The sequence below is a fragment of the Patagioenas fasciata genome, chromosome 16 (genome assembly GCF_037038585.1).
Source record: "Patagioenas fasciata isolate bPatFas1 chromosome 16, bPatFas1.hap1, whole genome shotgun sequence".
Lineage (NCBI taxonomy): Eukaryota > Metazoa > Chordata > Aves > Columbiformes > Columbidae > Patagioenas > Patagioenas fasciata.
Window position 1 is genome coordinate 6,266,461 of NC_092535.1, and position 20,933 is coordinate 6,287,393.

Here is a 20,933-nt window from a genome sequence, read left to right on the forward strand (position 1 = left end):
GGGCTGACGGGCACCCAGAGTAGCAAGCACTGCAGTTTGCAAACCTCACTCGCTTGAAATAACAGAAAAAAAGGTTAAACATCCCGTGTAGCTCACAACCCAGTGCAAATGACTACGAGCTGTATTTTTGTCATACTGGGTGTTTTTACGTTACAGCACATCAAGGTAACAATCAACATGGTCCAGCCTTCACACCATTCTAGGATATAAAAGATGACATACAATATATTTCCCCTGGATGAAGTTATGGAGGAGGAAACTACCCTGGTGCAGGTGAAACGCTTCATCCCATGCCTGTGATCTTGTGTGTATTTGCCATGTTTCGTGTTTTCCTGCCCTGTTTCCCTTCAGTTTGACCCAGCCCACACTCCAACCTGCCATGCAAAATTAACTGAAGTAACATGAAGTCCATGGGTGTCACCTGCCAAAGAAGAGGGAGGGCGGATGCTCAGGGGACCCACAGAAGCCCAAGGTCATGGCTCCAGCACCTGCTGAGGAACAGAACACACAACACACAAGAGCAGCTGCTGCGATGGCTTTGGGATGGGAGGTCACCAACAGGGACGGGGGCCCTTGTGCTCACAGCCGCTCCAGCAGAGCGCAGCTGAAAACAAGTCACTGGAATCCAGGGAACAGCAACACACACAAAAACCTAAGAATTGGTTCAGCATCTCCACTCCGCAGCCATCAGGGCTGAGACAAAAGGAGGGGTTTTGGGTTTTATGGCAAAAGATCCTTCTCTCAGGAGATACTTGGGCTTGTGAGATGTGTGAGGCTTCTCTGCACCGCTCACCGTGCCGGGTACGTGAGAACAGGCTGGAGATGGCAGCCGGCGTGGCGTCCTGCTGCCCCAGGGAGCCTCCACACAGGGAACTGAAATCTAACCTCGATAAATAAAACCAAATGTTTATTTACACCAAAGAATTCCAACACTGGATCTTTCACATATGAAGGACAAAGTATATATACACAGCAAGGGGTCGCAGGGCTATAACAAGGGTGCTTCTCCGTTGTCAATGATAATATTTGTCCACAATTACTGATCTACCAGTTCAGTTTAAGTTAACATCTGCTCGATCCTTCCTCTCAGTGCATATTTACAAGACTGTGAGGTAACTGGTATTTCTCACCACATGGCACGTGAGGGAGGGGATGGTGGGTAAAGATGTGAGATCGGACTTGGCGCAGTCTGATTTTTCCAGCTTTAAGTAGCCACCAGCTTGAAATCTATATAAACAATTTAAAAAAAACCCAAAACAATGTACCCAATAACAAACTAATTCCCAAGATCCAAGCCAAGCCACGGCAGGAAGAACTCTCCGGAGAAAGGGGCTGCTCAGAGTGCGGCTTTCTCTCGAGAAGCACCGTTCTCAGGAGCTGGCAAGGACTCCCATCGGATCAGTAACTTCTTCTTTTAAGACTAAAATTACATGCAAGGGGGTGAGTTGGCATTCTGCTTGGCTCCTAAGGAGACATGATTCAATCCAATTAGCGTTTCAGACATTATCTGCACTTCTTTTAAGCTTCCACCACCTTTCCACACTGGAATTGTCTCCTCAGTGTCCCCTGGCTGAGTCAGAGGCAGGACACGGGGTTCAAGTGGGTGGGACAATAAGAATCCCCCTCCCCTGCCTGATGAAGACTTGGGTTGGTGGCCTCTGGAGAACAGCACAGTCCCCCCAGGGTGTGGGCTCGTGGAGGAAGAATGTTGGGAACATGAAGAGATTTCCAGCAGGATGCAATAGCTTGAAAACGCTGTTGATTCATCTTTGTTCTTAAATGAAGAGTACTCTTTTTTTAGGGGGAGGAATGGGAGGTGGGGGGGGTGGGGTGGAAAACTGTCCGAGAAATATTCCATCTGTAGGTATTTTCAGGGAATCCCCTGAGTTACGAAAAGTTCAAGTAAAAAAAAAAGAAAAATCAGCCTATAATCATTTTGTATATAATGACTGAACTACTATAAATCCACAAGCAACAGTTCAGACACGGTGCCTCCAAAGCGTTCGTCCCCTCCCTTCCCCGGCCGGGCACGAGCTGCGTCCCGCGGGGGCGGAGGGGAAACCTCTTCCCCACCTGACTCAGCGCAGACAGAGCCCGTCACTGCTGAGCGCCCGCGGCCGCCGGCACCGGCATCCCCAGCGTGGTGGTGGCGGAAATGACTGGGGAGCCGGCGAGAGGTCCAAGGGGTGAAGGTGTTGGCACTGAAGAAATCCCTGGAAGAGAGACAGGTGAGCAGGGATTAGAGTGAAATCACTGCATTGCTGCCCAGGACAGCTCAGCGGTCTCTTTGTGGGTCTGATTGCTGCCGCTTTGTTACATTTTCAGGGCTGCCAAAATAAAGTGAGATTGAAGACCTGCTACTGTTCTCTGCAGCCTCTGAAAACAGTACAGATTTGCGCAGGTACAAGTGTCACCAATGGGCAGATGTGTGGCAGGATCACTGTCCTTCAAATGCTGCCAAAAAAATCCAACTGCAAAGCACTTTTTAAAAACAGGACCAGAAAAGCAGGTCAGGCTGCAGTAAGGCCTTCGTTATCACACTCTCCCACCCACTTTGTCATAGCCCTTCTTGCCATTGTCATCGGTCCCAGGAGATGACCTACCGCCCCACCTGCAGAACCCACCCTCCTGGATCTTCCCAGCGCATGTCAACGCAGGGAGCAGGACTGACCTGACATCATGCTGGCACTGCTGACAGGAGTGCTGCCACTCGCCATGTTGGACGAGCCCATCCGAGCCTGGTCTTTCACGATGGGATCTAGGAAAAGCATACAAGCCTTAGACGCCGCGCTGCCAGACAGCGGCTGATGTGCTGACCGCCCATGACCGCTGTGCTCAGCTGGTTTTGCCAAGCTGCCCACGCCAAATAATATCAACCATCAGCTACCGGAACACAGAATTTTCCACCAACTCCAGTGGGAAGCACCCAAGAAGGTACCAAGATAACATCAGTGAAAAGTCACCTAAACAATGTGCTTTGGAGTTCTGCTTGACACGAAAAGCTGAAGGAAACGGAGGTGAAGTTGATCTCCAGTCTATGCTCAGCAACTGCATAACTGTGTAAAGCCAAACCCAGAAAATGGGAGTAGCAAGCAGAAAGATGATCACCAGTTCCAATCCTGTCATGTCTCTGTAAACACCCCCCAGCAGCCTGTGAGTTGTAATGAGTGCCACCGGAGCTTGCTGTCTTCTGTGAGATGGCCCTGAGTTACTCGCTAACTCTATTTTCAGCTGCAGGTAATGATGCTGTCACTCGACCAGAGATAACCCTCTCCCGCCCCCCCATCCTACTGCATTACACCAGGGAATGGCAAATCTTGCTCTTCCTCATGCGGAGTTTAGTACAACCTGTATCTCTGTGGACACAAGTTAATTCAGCTGTTTGTACAAAGCTCACAGCTTTCAGCTTTACTAATGCTCAGTCTTGCAAAACATTTCACTGGAACATTTGCAACCGATGTAACACAGATCAGTACAGTTTGGTAATTACTTAAGTCCATTCAGCAGCAAGAAAAAGAAAATAACCAAGGAAATATTCATATTTTGCATTGTCACAGCTGTTTCAAAAACCTAAATATCAATATCTGCGAAATACAGGAAGTGTTTAAAAACATTTACTAGTGAAAGTTACATTTTTGCTTGCAAAACCAAGACCTGAATATACCAATCACTGGGGTACACATTTAGTAAGGAGTTAAAGGGTCCGTTTCTCAACAAACCAGAGTTACCTGTTTTGCAGCTGCTGAAATCAGCAGAGGTTTTAGCACCAAAGCATCTTTATCACAGTGCTGCTGATTCACTGGCCTGACTCTGGCAGGTAATGCTTTGTTTACTCCACAGAGACAAGCAGCCTCAGCTCCAGCGCAATTACTGGCAAAGAGCAGCTCATTACGTTGCCGTTCTCAGCTCCTGCCTGCACAGCCTCCAGGAACAGAGGTTTCCCAGTGGCACAGGAGGAACTCTTCGGACAGCAGTTGGTACTTACAGAAGTAGGGGTGTTCCATGGCTTCTCTCGCTGTGAGTCGTGACTGGTGATCATATCGCAACAGCTTGTCTAAGAAATCCAGAGCTTCTGGACTCACCAGATGTTGGTTCTCACTGTGAACAAAGCGCTCCCATCGCTTACGAGAGTGTCTGCAGAAAAAAGATACCCAAATCAGGCTAGGCAGAGGACATTAGCGCCAAAATTCCCTTTTTTCAAGAGCAAGAACTGCGCCAGATGTCCACCTCCAAGAGGGGCCACTGCCACACTGAGTGGGCAGCAGCACTACAGCGTGTCTCCACGTGGTGGCACAGCCACCACCACCCTGCACACCCGCAGGGCTCGAGCTCAGAATGGATTTACAGGTCTAAAATCACAGCTTCTGCTTTTATGTCCTCAACATTAGCTCCTTGTGGTTTTGGTATGTGCCACACAAAACAACTCTAAGAGGGAAAAAGATATGTAAATGCCACCTTAAGCAGCAACTGATTTTCTGCACTGTAATTCTGAGAAACATTTTTTTTCCCTCAGGATACTGGAGGGAGCATTTGCCCTTCACGCTTTATGCTCCAGCAGTTCATTTATTGCCTAGGTTACATTTAAAACCTTTCCTCAAGTCCATTTGTAGACAAAGGACCATAGGAAGCACTGGTAAAAGGGATCAAAGGCATAAAGTTACAGTTCTCAAGAATCCTGGCTCGGATTCTCCCATAAGTTTTTGTGTACTTCGCAGTTTGCTGACAAAGCAGCAGCTGTCATGAGCTACTCTGGACCTTGGCTCACCTGCCCAAGATGTCATTGAAACGTGGATCCAGTTCAATGTTGTATTTGTCGATGTAGTCATACAGATCTTCTGTCCCCAGCACCTTGGCTATCCTCACCAGCTGGGAACAAACAGAGAAACATGTCAGAGCGGTGAGGGTACAACAGTGTCAGAGCTTGCATGAAGAGACAGCAGCACATTCCCTTGGGAGCCTGAACCAGCAGTCACAGGGTCACCTCATGGTTCAGCCACATACAATCAGGGACATTGCCAACATGCCTCCGCTCACAGCCGGTACCTGCTAACCCCAGGCAGCAAGGACACCCCACATCACTAAAAATTCAGATCTTGCAATCCTAACTTCCTTTGTAGCAAGACAATACTCAAAATGAACAGAGTGGGAAGGCAAGAATAACTGGCCAAAGAAGCAGAAACTCTGCAACTTGCATGTGAAGGGTGAAGTTCCACCCTGGAGGGCTCCAGAATGAAGGTTTGAAAACAGGTCACTGTGCTTAACTATCCACATGTTAGTTCAGATGCATGTTAAAGGTTTATGTACTAAAATTTTGGCCTAAAGGCAATATATAAAAGATTTCAGAACGCATGTAAAACTGTACCAAATTCAGTTTCTATGCAGAGGGGAGGGAGGGGGGATGGTGGAAGGGGGTTTCCACATAACATCACCTCAGGAAAAGTCACCTGTGTACCAGAACACATCAGCTTTAATAGAACTATTGTTAGAGCTTTTTCCAGATGTCTACTGAGGAGCTCACAAACACAAAGCACTATAAATCTATTTGTTTAATTGGCAAGATACAATTGCACACTTGAGAAAAGGAGTGTGGCTTCAAACAGAGCAAAGCAACCATTAGAGAAATGTTTAAATTCTTCTTCAGATCCCTCAACAGAAGCGTAGGTAGGAATCCCTCATTGTGCAAAGAGAACAAAGATTGTACAAGATGAGCTCTCACCTGATCATAGTTGTCATGGCCATGGAAAAACGGCTCCTTTCGGAATATCATACTAGCCAACATGCAACCCAAGCTCCACATGTCCAGACTGTAATCATACATCTGTACAAAACCAGAAGGACAACTCAGTTTCTAATGAATTAAGCAGAACAGACTCCCAATACTAAGAGGCTCCCCCCTCCCTCCAGTGATACAAACACAGCCACATTATGCTGGGAACAGGCTGAAATATCTTCCTGCATCTCCATCACGAGATCTCTGTTCAGCTCAATGTTCCAGCTACTCAAACTGGGATACAGCGATCAGCAGAACAGCAGGTATCCTATTTCCATCCATATCCATAAAGATATTACAGACCAGTGCCCTTCTCTATTTTCCCTGCAAAATTCAATGTTATGAACCACTGACGAATACATGTCAAGAAGGGAAGTATCCCAAGCGACAAGAGGAGTGGACTGCACAAGGTACACTGGCAGGTGAGGAAGCGCCTTCATTCAGAACCAGCACGATCTGGAGTCACCAGTAACACGGCTCTTTCCAGCCTACAGCATTTCCCATCAGATATGGGGATGTTTTTATAGCTTCGTTTGGAAGTTCATGCAGTTCTAGCTATTCCCACATGGGCATGTTTCATTCCTCTACCCTACTGCAAAAGCAGCCTTGCTAAAAAAAAAAAACCCCAACATTCAACATTTGCATTGCAAGATCCACGGTGATAGTTCTGCGGCTCTTCCTCAAGGTCCCGAGACTACGCATTAGTTTCTTTAATTCAGTGGCTTCATAGCCACTGTTTTTCATTATACGTTTTAGAATGCACTGTCTTTAGCTTCAGGTCTCTAGATGAATTTCTGGTTTGCTACCTTGAAATGGCACAGACCTTCCATATAGAAGTCAGTGATAAGTCCTGGTAATTCTTACCTGATAATCTACAAGGAGTTCAGGTCCCTTGAAGTATCTGGAAGCCACTCTGACATTGTACTCTTGGCCAGGGTGATAGAATTCAGCCAAGCCCCAGTCTATTAGTCTAAGCTAGAAATGATAGAAAACAAAGAAAAAAAGCTCAAGGGATGTTCCAGCTCTCCACTGGTTGAACCACACTACAGGTGAGTTTAGTTTGAAGTTTCATTTACAATTCTCTTTGCAATTAATTTGAAGTTGATCAGACTATCTCTTTAGATATTCTCCCCCCACCCATATCACCAAGATACCTCTCCTTACACCCCACATTATTACCTTTCTGTGCTCGTGGTCAATCATGACATTGTGAGGTTTGACATCTCTGTGCATGATTCCCATGCTATGGCAGTAATCTAGAGCCTGTAGGTGACACACAAAGGAACAGATGCTGGAGTCACAAGAATCTGTCACATTGAACCATATTCAGAAGTATTGCCGCATATACTAAGTCTAACCAGCCAGCCAGACCTTCCGGTCCTGGACTAGACTCACAGACCACAGAAAACACCTCTAGAGCCCCCTCTCAAAGGGATGTTCCAGCAACAGAAGTGTCTTGATTTCACCTGATGTACTTCCTCATAAAAATGTTCAGAGTCCCTAAGAGCAGAGTTACTAGGCACTAGCAATCAAACACGTCCCTCCTTCTCCAGACTCCCGAGGAGACAAATTCTTTCAAAAGAATGGACACGTATATTTGACTCACATTACATCAGGGCACAAAACCAGCCAGTAGCAACTTAGAGTTTTCTGTTTTCAGAGGCCACATGAAGATTTACGATCTTACGTTATATCAGTGTATTCAAAGGCTCTGCTATCCTCAAAAAAAAGGACTAGAATTTGTTGCCGAAACAAAGCTGAACGGTTGGTACTGGTTTAATATATATTTTTCCATGCAATTTTTCCACAGGCTCTCTCTTCTCTGTACCACCATCAGTGTCATGATAACCATCTCTATAGGATTAGCTGAGCGCAAATCCTAGAAATAAACTGACAAAACAGCACAACACCAACTTACCTTCAAAATCTCATACATGTAGAATCGAATATCATAATCTGTTAATGTCTGGTATAATTGCTGTGGGACACAAACACATTGTATCAATGGTCAACACCCAATAAAAATATCACATCCCTTCTAATCCAGAGCAACCCAGCCCTGCTCTCTGCTGCCATGGTTCCGCAAAGCCGTCTGAAGAACAGTAAATACTTCCTAAGTTACAAAATGGCATTGCACAGCCATTCTTGTCCTCAGGCAGGTCAGTAGGGAAGGGGACAAAGAAACACTTAAATCCCCTTAACCAGAAGTATGGAAAGCCATAGAAAGAGCTGCCCACATTTATGTGGTTCCGATAAATAGTTTTACACTGAACATAAAAGCGAAGTGTTTCAGAGAGACAGGCTCTGGTGGTCCACCAGATAACAGATTACTTTGCTCCAAAGGTTAGAATACCACCTGGAATCTGAGTTCTCATCTTGTAACTTCTGTGGCAAAATGATACTAAAGCACTAATTACAAACTTCTGTTCCAAGCACATTTACCTTTAAAGACAGTTACTGTGGTGGAAGGAAACGATTTAATAACCTGCCTGCTCACTATGTACCTATTACGAGTGGCTTTCAAATGGAAAACATTAGAACTTCACATCCCACACTGTACCTTAAAGTCTGTGTTGTTTACATGTTCGAAAACCAAAGCGGGTGTCCGAGACTGAAACAGAGAGAAAGTGTTCAGCTGTGTTAACATAACACGTTTTCATTTAGGATAACATATTAAACCACTTTTACTCCTAGAACTGCTGGAAGCCCCTCTGCCTCAGCCATGCTGTGATTCCCCCCAGACAGAGCGCAGCCAAAGTCTGCAGCCCTGGCAGCACCATTTGTAGAACGAATTAACGTGTCTCAGTTCACTGGGATCTCATTCTTAGTGTGAGGGGCTGAGGGGACCTGGGCGGGGAGTGTCCTCTGAAAGAACTTAATCAGATTAAGAGCTGATCTGATTAATCAATTCAGAAGTAGGATTTAAGAGCAAGGGAAAACAAGAAGCCAGCTCAGAGCTGAATTCAAACACTGCAACTTCACTCCTCACCCCTGTGTACCCTTTAAGTTCCTTCCATACTCACCACGGGATCTTTTACTATATCTGCAAGAGTGATTATATTGGGACCGCCTCGCAAGTTCTCCAAGATCTTGATTTCACGCTTGATTTTCTTCTTTTTAACAGGCTGAAGAATCAAAAGCCAAAGTGTGAGAGAAAGCACTCCAGTGACATGAGGCTGACAGACACCCTAACACCCAAGAGACGAAGGCATATGACTACTAGACAGCAAAGTACATTGGAGCCTTTTCAAGTCCAGTTCCAACAGTCACAAGATGGCATTTTTTTCAAAGCTGTTTGAACATGATCATAGTCCAAAACTTCTTAACTGGCACATGGTAACTGTGTAACTATAGGAAGTCCATGAGCTACCTGAGGGCCACTAAATGAAAGTATTTCATCAATCAAGGCTATAGAATAACCAGCAGTCAGACCTTTACTCAAGCTGGAAGGATACTACACAAGCAACAGAACATACAGAGCAGAAATGAAAATTTTAAGGTTAACAGTCCCTAAATCTAATCAGTGGCTTTAAAGAACAACAATCCCATTAGCTCCCCAGCTCACCTTGAGAATTTTAACAACTACTTTTTCATTATTTGTAATGTTGATGGCTTCAAATACTTCACTGTATTTGCCTCGGCCTAATTTTCGAACTAGCTGGTAGTCATCTTGATTTCTGTGGAGATAAAACGTTAAGAGTTCCAAAGAGCTCAGGCATTTCCATCACAATTTACAAACCACTCAATGCTAACTCACTGACAAGACAAGGTAGATTAACTAGTGTCTTACACCTCCTGAATGCGATGAGTAAGAATTAGGAGAGAAACAGGGAGCTGCTTCTTGCTCAAGTTAGATTCAATCCAGGACTTAGTTCTCCTGTAGAAGATAACATAGGCCCAACTATGCATTTCAGCAAACTCAAGCTATATCTTCCACTGGTCTATCTATATTTAAAAGCTACATTTTAAACTGTATAATGCTGTTAAAAATCAACGAAGCCAGTCAGGCCAAATATTTAAATGCTAGTCTGTTTTAAAATAGACTGGGCACAGAAAACCACCTTTGCTCAGTACATTCCGCTTTTGCTGTGTACATTTCAGAAACCAGGAGCTGCAACAAAGCTGAGGGCAGAACTTAGTCTGGGCCCTGCTATACAAAAGCAGGAACGCAGATCTGGCGTTACTGCTTTATGATTCTCGGACAGTTTAGTCATGAGCTCAATTTAGACACCTCCTTTCTTCAAAAAGGAGCAGACGTCTTTTCCAGTCACCCGCAGAGAGCTGAGCAACAAGTCACAAAATAGCACGTACCTATTTAAGTCTGCTGAGTCTCTTCACTCATCCAAGTCAGAAGCAACATCAAATGTCTTTTCACTTCTTTTCAGCCCTGCACCCAGGGGCGTTTAGATTGTTTCAGAAAAAAATACTGTCTTCCCTCTGAAAGGGGACGTTTCCTGACTACCTGGCAACACTTCTTCAAACTAAACTCTTAAGGAAGCTGCTAAAAATGTTCCTGCACTGCTGAGGATTTGAAATCTTGACAAGAAACCCTTTTCCAAAGAAGAATTGTGATCCTAACACTTGCCATGCACATTAGAAATCTGCCAAGGAGCATGAAAAAGCCTAATGCAACTCGACCCATGCACGATCCTGCAGGGCTCGATCCCAAGCAGCTCAGACTCACCCCCACTCAACAACATGCGACTCGTAGTCCCAGTACTCCCGAGGTCTGTGTGTGTTCACATCCGTGTAAACTCTGGCCCTGCTCGGCACGGGTCCCGACATATCAGACAGGTTGGCAGGTGGAAATGATGAGATGTCTGAAATCAGAGGCTACCTGAACGGCAAAGCTGCACAGAGGATAAAGGCCTCAGATTCTTCCACCTGCAGAGAGAAAACAAACCAGAGGTTAAAACCTCAAGATACTATTAAAAAAATTATTTAAGTTAATAATTAAAAGCTGCTGAGGGAGAGGCACTAGTTTCAATCACCACTTTCTATAGTCAGGACGTAAATTCCAACTGTCCAAAAGACAGTGGCGTCTGTGCTGGGTTATGACGCTTGATCCAAACATGAAAGATTCTGCTGCAACAGTTCAATTATGCTGCTTTGCGTTCTGTGTGTCCAAAGCATTTAGTAAGCACAACCACTTCTTTCTCCTTACGACGTGATTTTAGCAAATCTTTTACATTTCACCAGTATTGAGACTAGTTAAAATAACTCAAAAGAAAGTTACTGTAGATCAAAGACAAATACTCTAATTTCAGAGATTAAAATTTTATACCGAAGTATTGTCCTGCTTAGAATAAAACTCGTGCCTTTGCACCCCTCCAATCTTTCGCCATTAGTGAAGCTGACACACTTCTAAACATTTCAATACAAGAATCTCTTTGTCGGCTTTCAAAACAACTTACAAGGAAGGAAGCTGTACTGGAGCATGAAAGGGTATTGTTTGGTGGGCGGCACACGGCAGAAACTACACAGCCCTGGTTGTACAAAGGCGCTCAACCAGTGGGCAACGCTGCAATCTAAATGAACATAATGTATTTATTTGCTATGTCGATCTTATCCCTTCACAGAAAAAGGGAACGGCTGGACTGCAGGAGGAAGTAATAGCCCCATAAATTAATCAGAAAGACCTAGAAATCTGCTCAGAGCAGTTAGCTTGGGCTATCATGATACGTCACACCAGAACAAACTTCTAGAAGCAAAATCTGCCCTATCGGCACTGTCCTGTGGTTTCCTGGAGGTCTGCAGCGTTTCAGCTTGCGGCAAAGACCCCACAGAACCACCGTCTGCGAAGGCAGCGGAGAACCTGGGGTACAGGGGCCCAGTGTCCTTCACCATGTCACACAGCTCCACCAGCAGCCAGGGCTGCGCTCAGACGCAGAGATGTGCACCAGGTCTCTTGCTGGTGTGGACTGAGCCTCCTCATGGGGTCCCACCTTGGCCACACGGGTTATTTTTGACCTACTGACACACAAAGGGTGTGAGGAGGCTCCAGGCAGGCAGGTTACAAAGAGCCATGGTTCTGCTCCAAAGTCCGCGGGAGAGGCGTGACCGAGGCCTAAGGCAGGGAGGGAGGCACGGGGCACGTCAGCCAGGTGTTCAGCTAATGGGAGAATATGAAGTATTACTGAAAAAAAAATTAAAAATATCTATTTGTGGAACAAATGTTAGTCCTCTCACAAAAGCCACTTTCAGAAGATGAGGCAGCAATCATCTAAGACCTCGAATCATCTCTGTGGCATGACTCAGACATTCAGAAATTAGATATCTATTCCAAAAATGTATTCAGGCATTAACAGAGCATGCAAGTTTACTAGAACACTTTTTAGCACAGTGAGATTTATTGGATTTTAGTTTAATCACGTTTCTGTTTCTCCTCATTCCATGTACTTCTGGCTGATTTTCTCTGCCCAATACTCCTCACGTAGGCATTAACAACTCACATACATCTAAGATGACTTAGCAATTTTAATTTTTAAGCACAACTCTGTATCAATAAAGCACATGTGACAGCTCCTCATCCAGTTTAGCAAGATCAGCTTCAGCACGGGGAAAAAAAAAATAATAAAAAAGAAAAATCAATCACATTATCTAAAGATAGATCAAATTTCACAGTGGATATTTTTTGTCACGTAGCTCCAGCCTAGCACAAGCTGTATCTTGTAACAGACTGCTCAGAGAAAGGCTTTTTCAGGAAATCATCGACGGCAGCTTCTAAGAATGGCACACAATGCCTATTTACAAAGGTGGGTGTTATTGTCTACTGGTTTTATACAGGAAGAGGAGAGAGTCTGCACAGGTAATTCAGTTTTAAAGCAAAGTTACATACCTATTCAAACTTACCCTGCCTGGAAGCTTCTCACTCTCTCTGCTCAAAACCACTACGGAATTTGTAGATATTCTGCTTTCACTGCCCCTAGAGAGGGACAATTTTGCAGTGGATCCAAGGTCCGACAGATGAGACCAACACAAATAGGGACAAATAACAGGGACAGGTGTGGCCATGCAAGAGTCAGTTTAGTTTGCAGTTTCAAGGTACAAAATCTACAGTATGAGCAACAATTACACCTAGATGAGTGTCCTGAACTTGTTATAAAAGATGAGTTCTATTTCTGCAGAATCCAAACAGAACATGTCATTTCTTAACTCCTGCCTTAATTACAGAATAACAGAATAATTTATATCGGGAGAGACTGCTGAAAGTAATCCAGTCAAAGCAGATCTAATTAGATCAGGTTGTCATGTCCAGCATAGTCTTGAACACCTCCAAAAACCACTCCAAAAATCTCAGAAAATTTTAACTGCTCTAGCAGAGAAGTGCTCAACTAGGAAACATAATCATGAGTTTTTTAGGCGATGTAGCAGAGGGCAGAGAGAGGAAAACAAAGCTTCCAGTTACCATCTGACACACGCTGCTCAGTGCCCGGGCAAGGACAGAAAACGGCTCTTGTGTTGGAGCTCTGTGGTGACAGCCCCTGGGACATCACCGACCTGCAGAGCTGTATCCAACAACCACCGCACAGGAGGATCAGCACTTGGCTTTCCCACACAGGCCTGGCCTTCAAAATGCTGCAGCAGTATTAGCAAACTGATAATTAGCTGCTCTCTTACACAGCATACTTATCAAGAGCACCCCACAGGACCCTGCTCATCCTGCTTACAAAAAAAAAATAGAATCACAAGAACAGCCCAATACAGCACTGCATGTACTGCTGATAATTACTCTGCAGGAGTGCGTGAGAGCCCCAGTAAAAAGACAAAACCAATTGTGCTGCCATCATATAGGAATGTTTTAATTGGAAGGCCTATTAATTAAAAGAGATCAGTTCTTAATAGTTTGAATTATTTTAACAGTAGCCTATTGTCCAAGTAGCTTGGCAAGTCAGACTTTTTGTGCCTAAAGATCAATAAAATGGTAAAAAGCCTCTCAATGTTTACTTTTAATTTGATTTTTAAAACATTTTAATGTAAAACACTGTTACAAACCCCCTTCTTTTTAAAAGGGATTTTATCATCCTTCTAAAGCACTCTAATCTCAGTAGCAGCCCCCGCCCCCATGGAGGACCCAATTTCTTGCGCAGTATCTGCACTCCCAGCACCTCCACACAACTCGTATGAATTCCCTACACCCTGTCCTTCCAGGTGTATCCACCTACAGGCCAAAACAGACCTAAAAAATCTATGCAAATTTGTTTCTCAGAAACACACCTGCTCAGCCTCTAGTAAAAATCACCTCTTTTTTTCTTGAGTAACTGAAATACTGGAGATTTTTTTTTTTCTCCTTTTAAATGGAAGTGTTTCTGACATGGAGCTTCTCTCAAGCACAGTTACTCCCTCAGAACCTTAAAACCCAGAAGTTGCACCCGCGTGACGTGGTGCCCACAGACTCCCGGTGAGCTGGAAGCCAAGAACTTCCCAGCAGAGCAGCGTCCCCAGGACCTGCAAGCGCTGTCGAGCCATGACCTTTGTGGAGAAGGTCTGGAGTATAAATAATGCACCCGGGAACCCAGCGAACTGTGTTCAACACAACGTAAACACGATCCTTACCGACAAGGCACCTGAACTTCAGTGAGCAGAGAGCAGTCCCAAAGGAGTTAGGACAGGCTCTGAATTGCACCAAGCCAAGCTCAAAGAGCCAAGAAAATATTGCCGTCAGTTTATCAGCTCTAGATGGAGCATCCCAGGCAGCCTTGCGGAGAGCGCAACACACACAGATCGGCAAACAGGCCTAGAGACTTTCCTCCTCCTTTTACTTTCCCCACGTAAGCTCATTACCAGACCAAGCCTGTGACCAGGCAAAGCCAGAGCAGCCAGCTCGTTTTGGAAAGAGCCCTCTGTCAGCTGAGAAGAGCAAAATAACAGTGAGTCACCTGGAATCAAAAGGTTATTCCTTTCTTTTTTCCACAACTACAAGTGAGACATCGCCTTTCATTGTAAATGGCTCAATCCCAGCCTCTGAAATCATGGTGTATCATGTGCTTTGTTAGTGAGAGGAAGTATTACAATTACCGGATAAAATTGATTACGGTTTCTTTCACGTAGCCCATCTATCCCTTGCCCATCAGCCTCTCAGGGAAGGAGCACTTGCTCGTCCAGTGTTTGGAGAACATCTAGTGCTGGAGAGACACCACTGAAATCAAAATATCAAGACATGCTCAAATCCTCCAGTATGGCTGACTGGCAGCCAATGTCAACCAGAACCCAGATCACCTTTAAAAGAAGACATAATAGTAACAACTTTATCAAAAATAGGTTCTATCTCACAAAAGAAATCAAATTTGTGTATTTTCACAATGTTGGAACTGCAGCAATACAAGTGTGGAGCAAATGACCTCCACAAGTCCCTTGCAACCTATATTTTCCTATGATTTCATAACTAAAATAGAAACAAGCCTCAATTAACAAAACTGACATTTTACATCCTTTCCTGAAGACCGTTTACCCACTAAATGGACAACATCAATAGAGAAGCAGATTTAAAAATCTAATGAGTTAAAAAAAAGCTTAGGTTTGAGACAAAACTTTTCTCTTGGTATCTTTTTGGAACAGCATAATCTGCTCTAACTACATTTTTCCACCAGAATTATTTTCCAGGTTTCTTTTAAACAGCTGCTTATGTCTGGCCATGGAAAAAAGAGTTGACAGGTTAAGTTAAACTGGAAGAAACATCTTGGAGTAATTCTGGGTTTCCGCAGCTCCAGTCACACAGGCAGCTCTCCAGCCATTGCAGGGGATGGAAACGTGTTGACAGAGGTTTTAATATTTCACCCCAGTGTTTTGGAGATGAACTGAAGCCTGGTGACTGCAGTGTTCCCCGCTTGGTGTCACCCAGCAGGGACACGAATGCTGAGCGCACCCTCACTGTGCCAAACCCACTCAAGTACAGGGCCACGCTTGTCCATCTCCACAGCATCTTTGTTCACACTCTGCGATCACCCAGTAAAGCCACTGCGCAGCACTAAGTCACGGCTTAGGACAAGTATACGTGGATATACCTGGCAAGACGCATATGTTTGACATATGCCTGGATGTCATAGGTTCTAAAATACCAAAACTTTTAATTTGTCAGCTGAGTTACCAGGAATCTGGATGCTGCACAACTTCCTCAGGGAGCAAAAAGCCTCCTTTTTCTCCCAGAGTTCAGTCAAAGTGCTGCTTAACCTGCAGGAGGCTGGAATTTAACAGCACACTTGGAATAGAGAGAAATTGGTGACAAAACTTGTAAGAGAAGGAACATTGCAGGAGCTCTTGCTTTTCTACACTGGAAATTAATTTGTTGGGCACATCCACACTCATCCATTTTCAGAACACTAAAAATAAAGATTTAGTGACAACTCATGGACATGTGTGCAAAGATGTGCTAAGAAACTGCCTCCTCTGAGGTCTCAGGCAAGAGCATGGGAGCAGCACCGTCCCCCTGGGCAGGTAGACTTTGGGGACACTTTGTAACAACATGGCAAGACCTCTCCCATTCAGTGAAAGCCAACTCTGGTATGTAGTTCTGTGCTAACGCCACAGAACACACTGGGCTCTCCCTACACTTAGCTTAATTAAATAAAAAAGCCACCAAAACTTCTTTATCCTTTGGCTGTTCCAGAAGGTGCAAGGGCAGAGGTCTACTTCTCGCAAAAACAGACAGAATATCTTCATTTTTCCAGGACTTTTGATAACATTCGAAGACACAACCATCCAACTGGCAGCCAAATTCCACCTTGGCCCAAAATTATTCTCCACTACCATCTAGTACAGATTTTATTCACCATTCAAGTAAATTGCCATGATATAATCCAGCCATTAGATGAAGCAGCTGGACAGCTGTAGAAAACACCTTCCTGCAAATGGTAATATTCCTTAAAAATTAGAAATCGGTCATAAGAAGGGCATAGCCTAACTCTCAGAAATAAACCCTGTGCAAAAATAAAATGGAAATCATAGCCTACCAAATATGAGTCTGTGGTGGTGTTGTCTTGAGTCCACAAAAAACTCCAAGGTCTCCCTTCTGCTCTTCAGCTTCCCAAAGAAACAGTTTGAAGTGGAGAATAAAATCATTTGTTTGAATAAAACTGTCCAGAACAGCCTGAACAAAGAAGTGGATGAGGCTCGTGTGGGGCTCATGTTGCTGCTGACACCTGCCCAACAGGAGATGTCTGTGAACACTGATCTTACGACCACATCAATAGTCCCATTTCTCATCAACCTTTCTCACCGACAGACAGGTTTGGCACCTTGATGGCAAATGGGGACCAAAAAACAGCTACAAAATCCACTCTGCTTTCAGCAACAGTGCTAATACCAGTTCAGAAAGCTGCAGTCTCCTCTCCAAAGCATTTTTCCTAGGTCCAAAGGAGAACTCCTTTCCTCAGGTGCTGTAAATTCCAGGAAAATAAACTCTTAGAAGGCCCTTGAAGGGAATATTCAAGCCCAGAAAAATTATCTAAGAGTTGTCTTACAATCAAAACCAGATAATGGTCATAGCCAACGCCACATCAGCCTTTCCTGATCTTAAAATTTGTTGAGTTTATTCTCTCAAGACCACTACGGGACAATAGAATCTAAGATGGCATCAATCTCGCCCAGATGGTTTATAAACCAGATACCTTAATGAAAACAATTCAATAAGGGAGGAATGGTGGAGGTGACAGGTCTGGTAACCCAGAAAGAAAACCCTGCCTCTTCAGAAATGTGACACAAAATTAATCACCCCACCACAATGTCACCCATTTGCTTCTGTCTTCCATTCCCTTATTCCTCAGAGGACGCGAGGAAAGACAAAAAGAGAAAATTAGTTCTGTAAGGAGAAAATGCAGAAAAGGAATTCAAGTGGAAGGCATAAGGACACCCACCATTTAACACAACTGGGAAAAGTTACATCCCTGACCCTTTTATCACAGTAGAAACCCAGTCTCTTTCTCTACAACTCTGCAACCCAGCATTCCAAAGATTCCTGCCTCAAAGACATTTCATGCCCAGGTGCCCAACCTGTACTACTTGAAAATGCCCCAAATCTCCAATACCGGAGTCTTTCTATGTCTCACCTTCAGGTAACATCATTTTACCAAGTTTTTTCCCATAATCCCCACTCACAGGTTTGTGTCTTCATTCTCATGTTTCATCAGCTTTTCTCATGTAATTGAGTACCATTAACTGCCCCTGCACAAAATTAAACTCTGCTTAACAGCACAAAACAGCGCATGATTCCTCCACAGTTGTTAGAGCCCACTGTTAGTTTTTCTGCCCCTCTTCCAAAGAGCTGTATTCCCAACAGAACTGATTTCTCCCTTATCCATGAAGCCACATGCCTCGCCAAACCCAACAAAGCTGTTCCGAGCCTCCCACTCAGAAGTCTCCACTTTCTCTTCCAGCATCCAACTTTCTCACAACATTTTTCCATGCTCTGTGCCTTATCCATCCCACAGCACATTACCAGCTATTCTGCTTCATCCGTTTGTCCCGTTTTGCCACAGCTGAGACCGAGAGGGTGTCACCTTTCTCACTCCATGGTTGATCTCACCTTCCTCAACCCCGTTTCAATTCCTCATGGGCAGCAGCCGACTCTGAGCTCACCAGTCTGAGCCACTGAATGTGGACACCAAACTCTCTGCTACTGCTCATGCTGGGCACTAGAAGACTGCGAGGTTTCACTAACAACGCATAAATAACAGAAATTACATTACCAGGTAACAGAAAAAGGTGAAAGAAAGGAAATGTCTCCATTGCCAAGAAGAAAGGGATCAGTGCCTACCAAAGATGGACACACTTCCTACCCGGGCAAAGGTCTGGACCTTTCCAATAACCTCTTTTCTGCCAGGAGGCACTCGAAGAACCGGACCTACACCCGTGAGACAAGGGCAGATCTTCTCCTGAGGGTAGAAAGCAGACGCTCATCCAGCTCCAGTTTTCTTTTTCCAGTGACAGACACAGCGTGTCACCACAGAGGATGCACCACTGTTGCTGTGTTTTACCCAGGCATGGCATTGTGCTGTAAGAACTGGAAGTACTACCTTAGTACTACCTTTTAGGACTAATTAAGGAGCTGATCAAGCTTCACATCTTCCGCAAATTCTGCCTAAAGTATTCCCAAGCTCAGTCTCCCCTCTCCTGGCACAAGCTTCACCCTTTTCTACATCACACCGAGACGAACAATACGCAGGACACGCAACTTCTCCACACCTACCTGTGCTACACCTGAATCCAACACCCAGCTCAATTGGCAACACAGTGTGAACACCAACTCTCCTTGTGCCTGAATATTCTAAGCAACTACCATGTTTCTGAAAAAGAGAGAATGTCCAAAGAGCAAACTAAACTACCACCTTCCCCCAAGCAGAGATGCTGCTGCCTTCCTGTGCTTCTCTCTCAAAAGATGACGTTGCCCAAGTCACCTCTGGTGGGTGCTGAGCCTTGGATGCAGAATGAGTTGCTCTTCACAAGCCATTTTTGGAACACTCTGGGGACAGGGCTCGCACGAGCCAAGCGAGTGCCCATGGGGCACACTGCACAGCCACCTCCAGAGACACATGGTAGGACTTAGTTTCACAGCCTGGCATCAACACTCAGCGCAGGAGCAGCTCTCCAAGAGCCCAAGCCAGCGGCAGGTCTGACCCCACGCTACTGCAGACCTCTCATGGGGTCAAAGAACCAAAACACTGAACACCACAGGCTCAGGATCCATCAGTTTATCTTGCAGAAGTGAAGAACATGCTCCTGTGAGTCTCTGCACAGATCAACCACTGCTGCTAGCAGAAAATATACCGATGACCGAGTGTTCATAATCCAAACTTTATTGGTTGTACCTAAAGCCCTTAGTAAGGAAGAATAAAGTAATCTGACAAAGAACACGCAGGGTGTTTCATAATCTTATCTGCCCTTTCCTTTACAAAACATATTTCACACACGGCCACACAGCCCATTGCCCCAAGGCACAATTAACTGAGGTACAGCAGGGGCGAGACTGACCACCGAGAACTTCAGAAGAGGAGAGCGACTGGTGGGGAAAGCTGTGAGAAGCACCTTCCCCTCCACCCAGAAAGGCCCAGAACAGAGGCCCTGCGCAGCTAGGGGCGGTGGCGAGAAGCAGCAGGCCTCTCCTTGCCCCCCGTTTTTTTGGGACAGCATGGGGAAAAAAAAGAAAGACTTTTAAATCCCACCTACACCGCCTAAACGTGCGCACTCGGAGCGGGGCGGGGACCCGGCCCGTCCTGCGTGCCCGGGGGCAGCGGGGGCCCAACAGCTGGTCCCAGGCCGGGCTGGGAGCGGCCGAACCGCCCCCCCCGGCCCCCGCCCGGCCCTGCCGCCCCCCGGGGGCACCGAGGCCGCTCCAGGGACAGAGGGCGGCGGGCCCTGCCCCCGCAGCCGGGCCCGACCGCTCCCCCCCGCCGCAGCCACCCTATTTCCCTTCAGCGGCACCGGCCCAGCCCCCGCCGCGGCCCAGCTCTCCTGAGGGGCAGCCCCGGCCCCTCAGCCCGCACCGTGCCCGCGGCGAGGAGGGGGCGCGGGAGACACGGGGGCGCCTCCCCCTCGTCGCCCCCTCCGCCCGTCCCCCCCGGGTGGCCCCGGGAGGGGCGCCGGAGCCGCCGCGGCCCGCCGGTACCTGCCGCGGCCGCCCGCTCACCGCCCGCCCGCCGGCCGCACACAGACAATATGGCGGAGGCACAAGGCTCGGCCGCCGCCGCAGGGACCAGAGCGAGGCGCGCCGGAACCGGAATCCCCGCCGCCTGCTGGCGCGCGACGTGCCGCGGGGGCGAGGCGCTCATGCGGGGCGGGGCGGGGGCTGCCCCGCGGGGTTATGGGAGCTGTAGTCCGCGTGGGGCGGGCGGCGGCACGGGGAGGACCGGGGGGATTCCGGGCCTTGCGCCTGTCCACACTCCGTGTCTCTGGGCGCGGGCAGCTCGGGCCGCTCCGTCAGGCGAGGCGGTGGGGCACGTAGCCCACTGTGGCCCGCCCGCACCGCCTGCCCTCACCCCGCGGGCCTCGGCAGGAGGTCCGGCCATGCACGGCGGCCGCCCGGGACCGGGACCCTCCGCGGGGCTCCCGAGGGGCCGCCGGCACGGCCGCTCCGCAGGGCTGTGCACGGGGCCGCCGCCAGGTGGCAACTGCGGCCCGTCCCGGTGAGCCCGGCCGTGCTCCGCGGCGAGGGCAGCCGGGCCGCGGGGAC

At 46.7% G+C, this 20,933-nt stretch overlaps 1 protein-coding gene across 1 annotated transcript; it reads right to left on the reverse strand.

The window, feature by feature from the left end:
• Positions 1 to 886: 886 nt before the first annotated feature.
• Positions 887 to 20,503, reverse strand: CSNK2A1 (casein kinase 2 alpha 1). The gene is made up of 13 exons (XM_065849639.2): positions 20,370 to 20,503; positions 10,455 to 10,654; positions 9,336 to 9,447; positions 8,794 to 8,895; positions 8,331 to 8,381; positions 7,689 to 7,748; positions 6,950 to 7,033; positions 6,635 to 6,745; positions 5,717 to 5,818; positions 4,766 to 4,866; positions 3,986 to 4,134; positions 2,672 to 2,758; positions 887 to 2,213 (listed from the first exon to the last, which is right to left on the reverse strand). The coding sequence occupies exons 2-13, from the start codon at positions 10,553 to 10,555 to the stop codon at positions 2,098 to 2,100; spliced, it is 1,176 nt and encodes a 391-aa protein (XP_065705711.1). The 5' UTR covers positions 10,556 to 10,654; positions 20,370 to 20,503; the 3' UTR covers positions 887 to 2,097.
• Between the last annotated feature and the right edge of the window lie 430 nt (positions 20,504 to 20,933).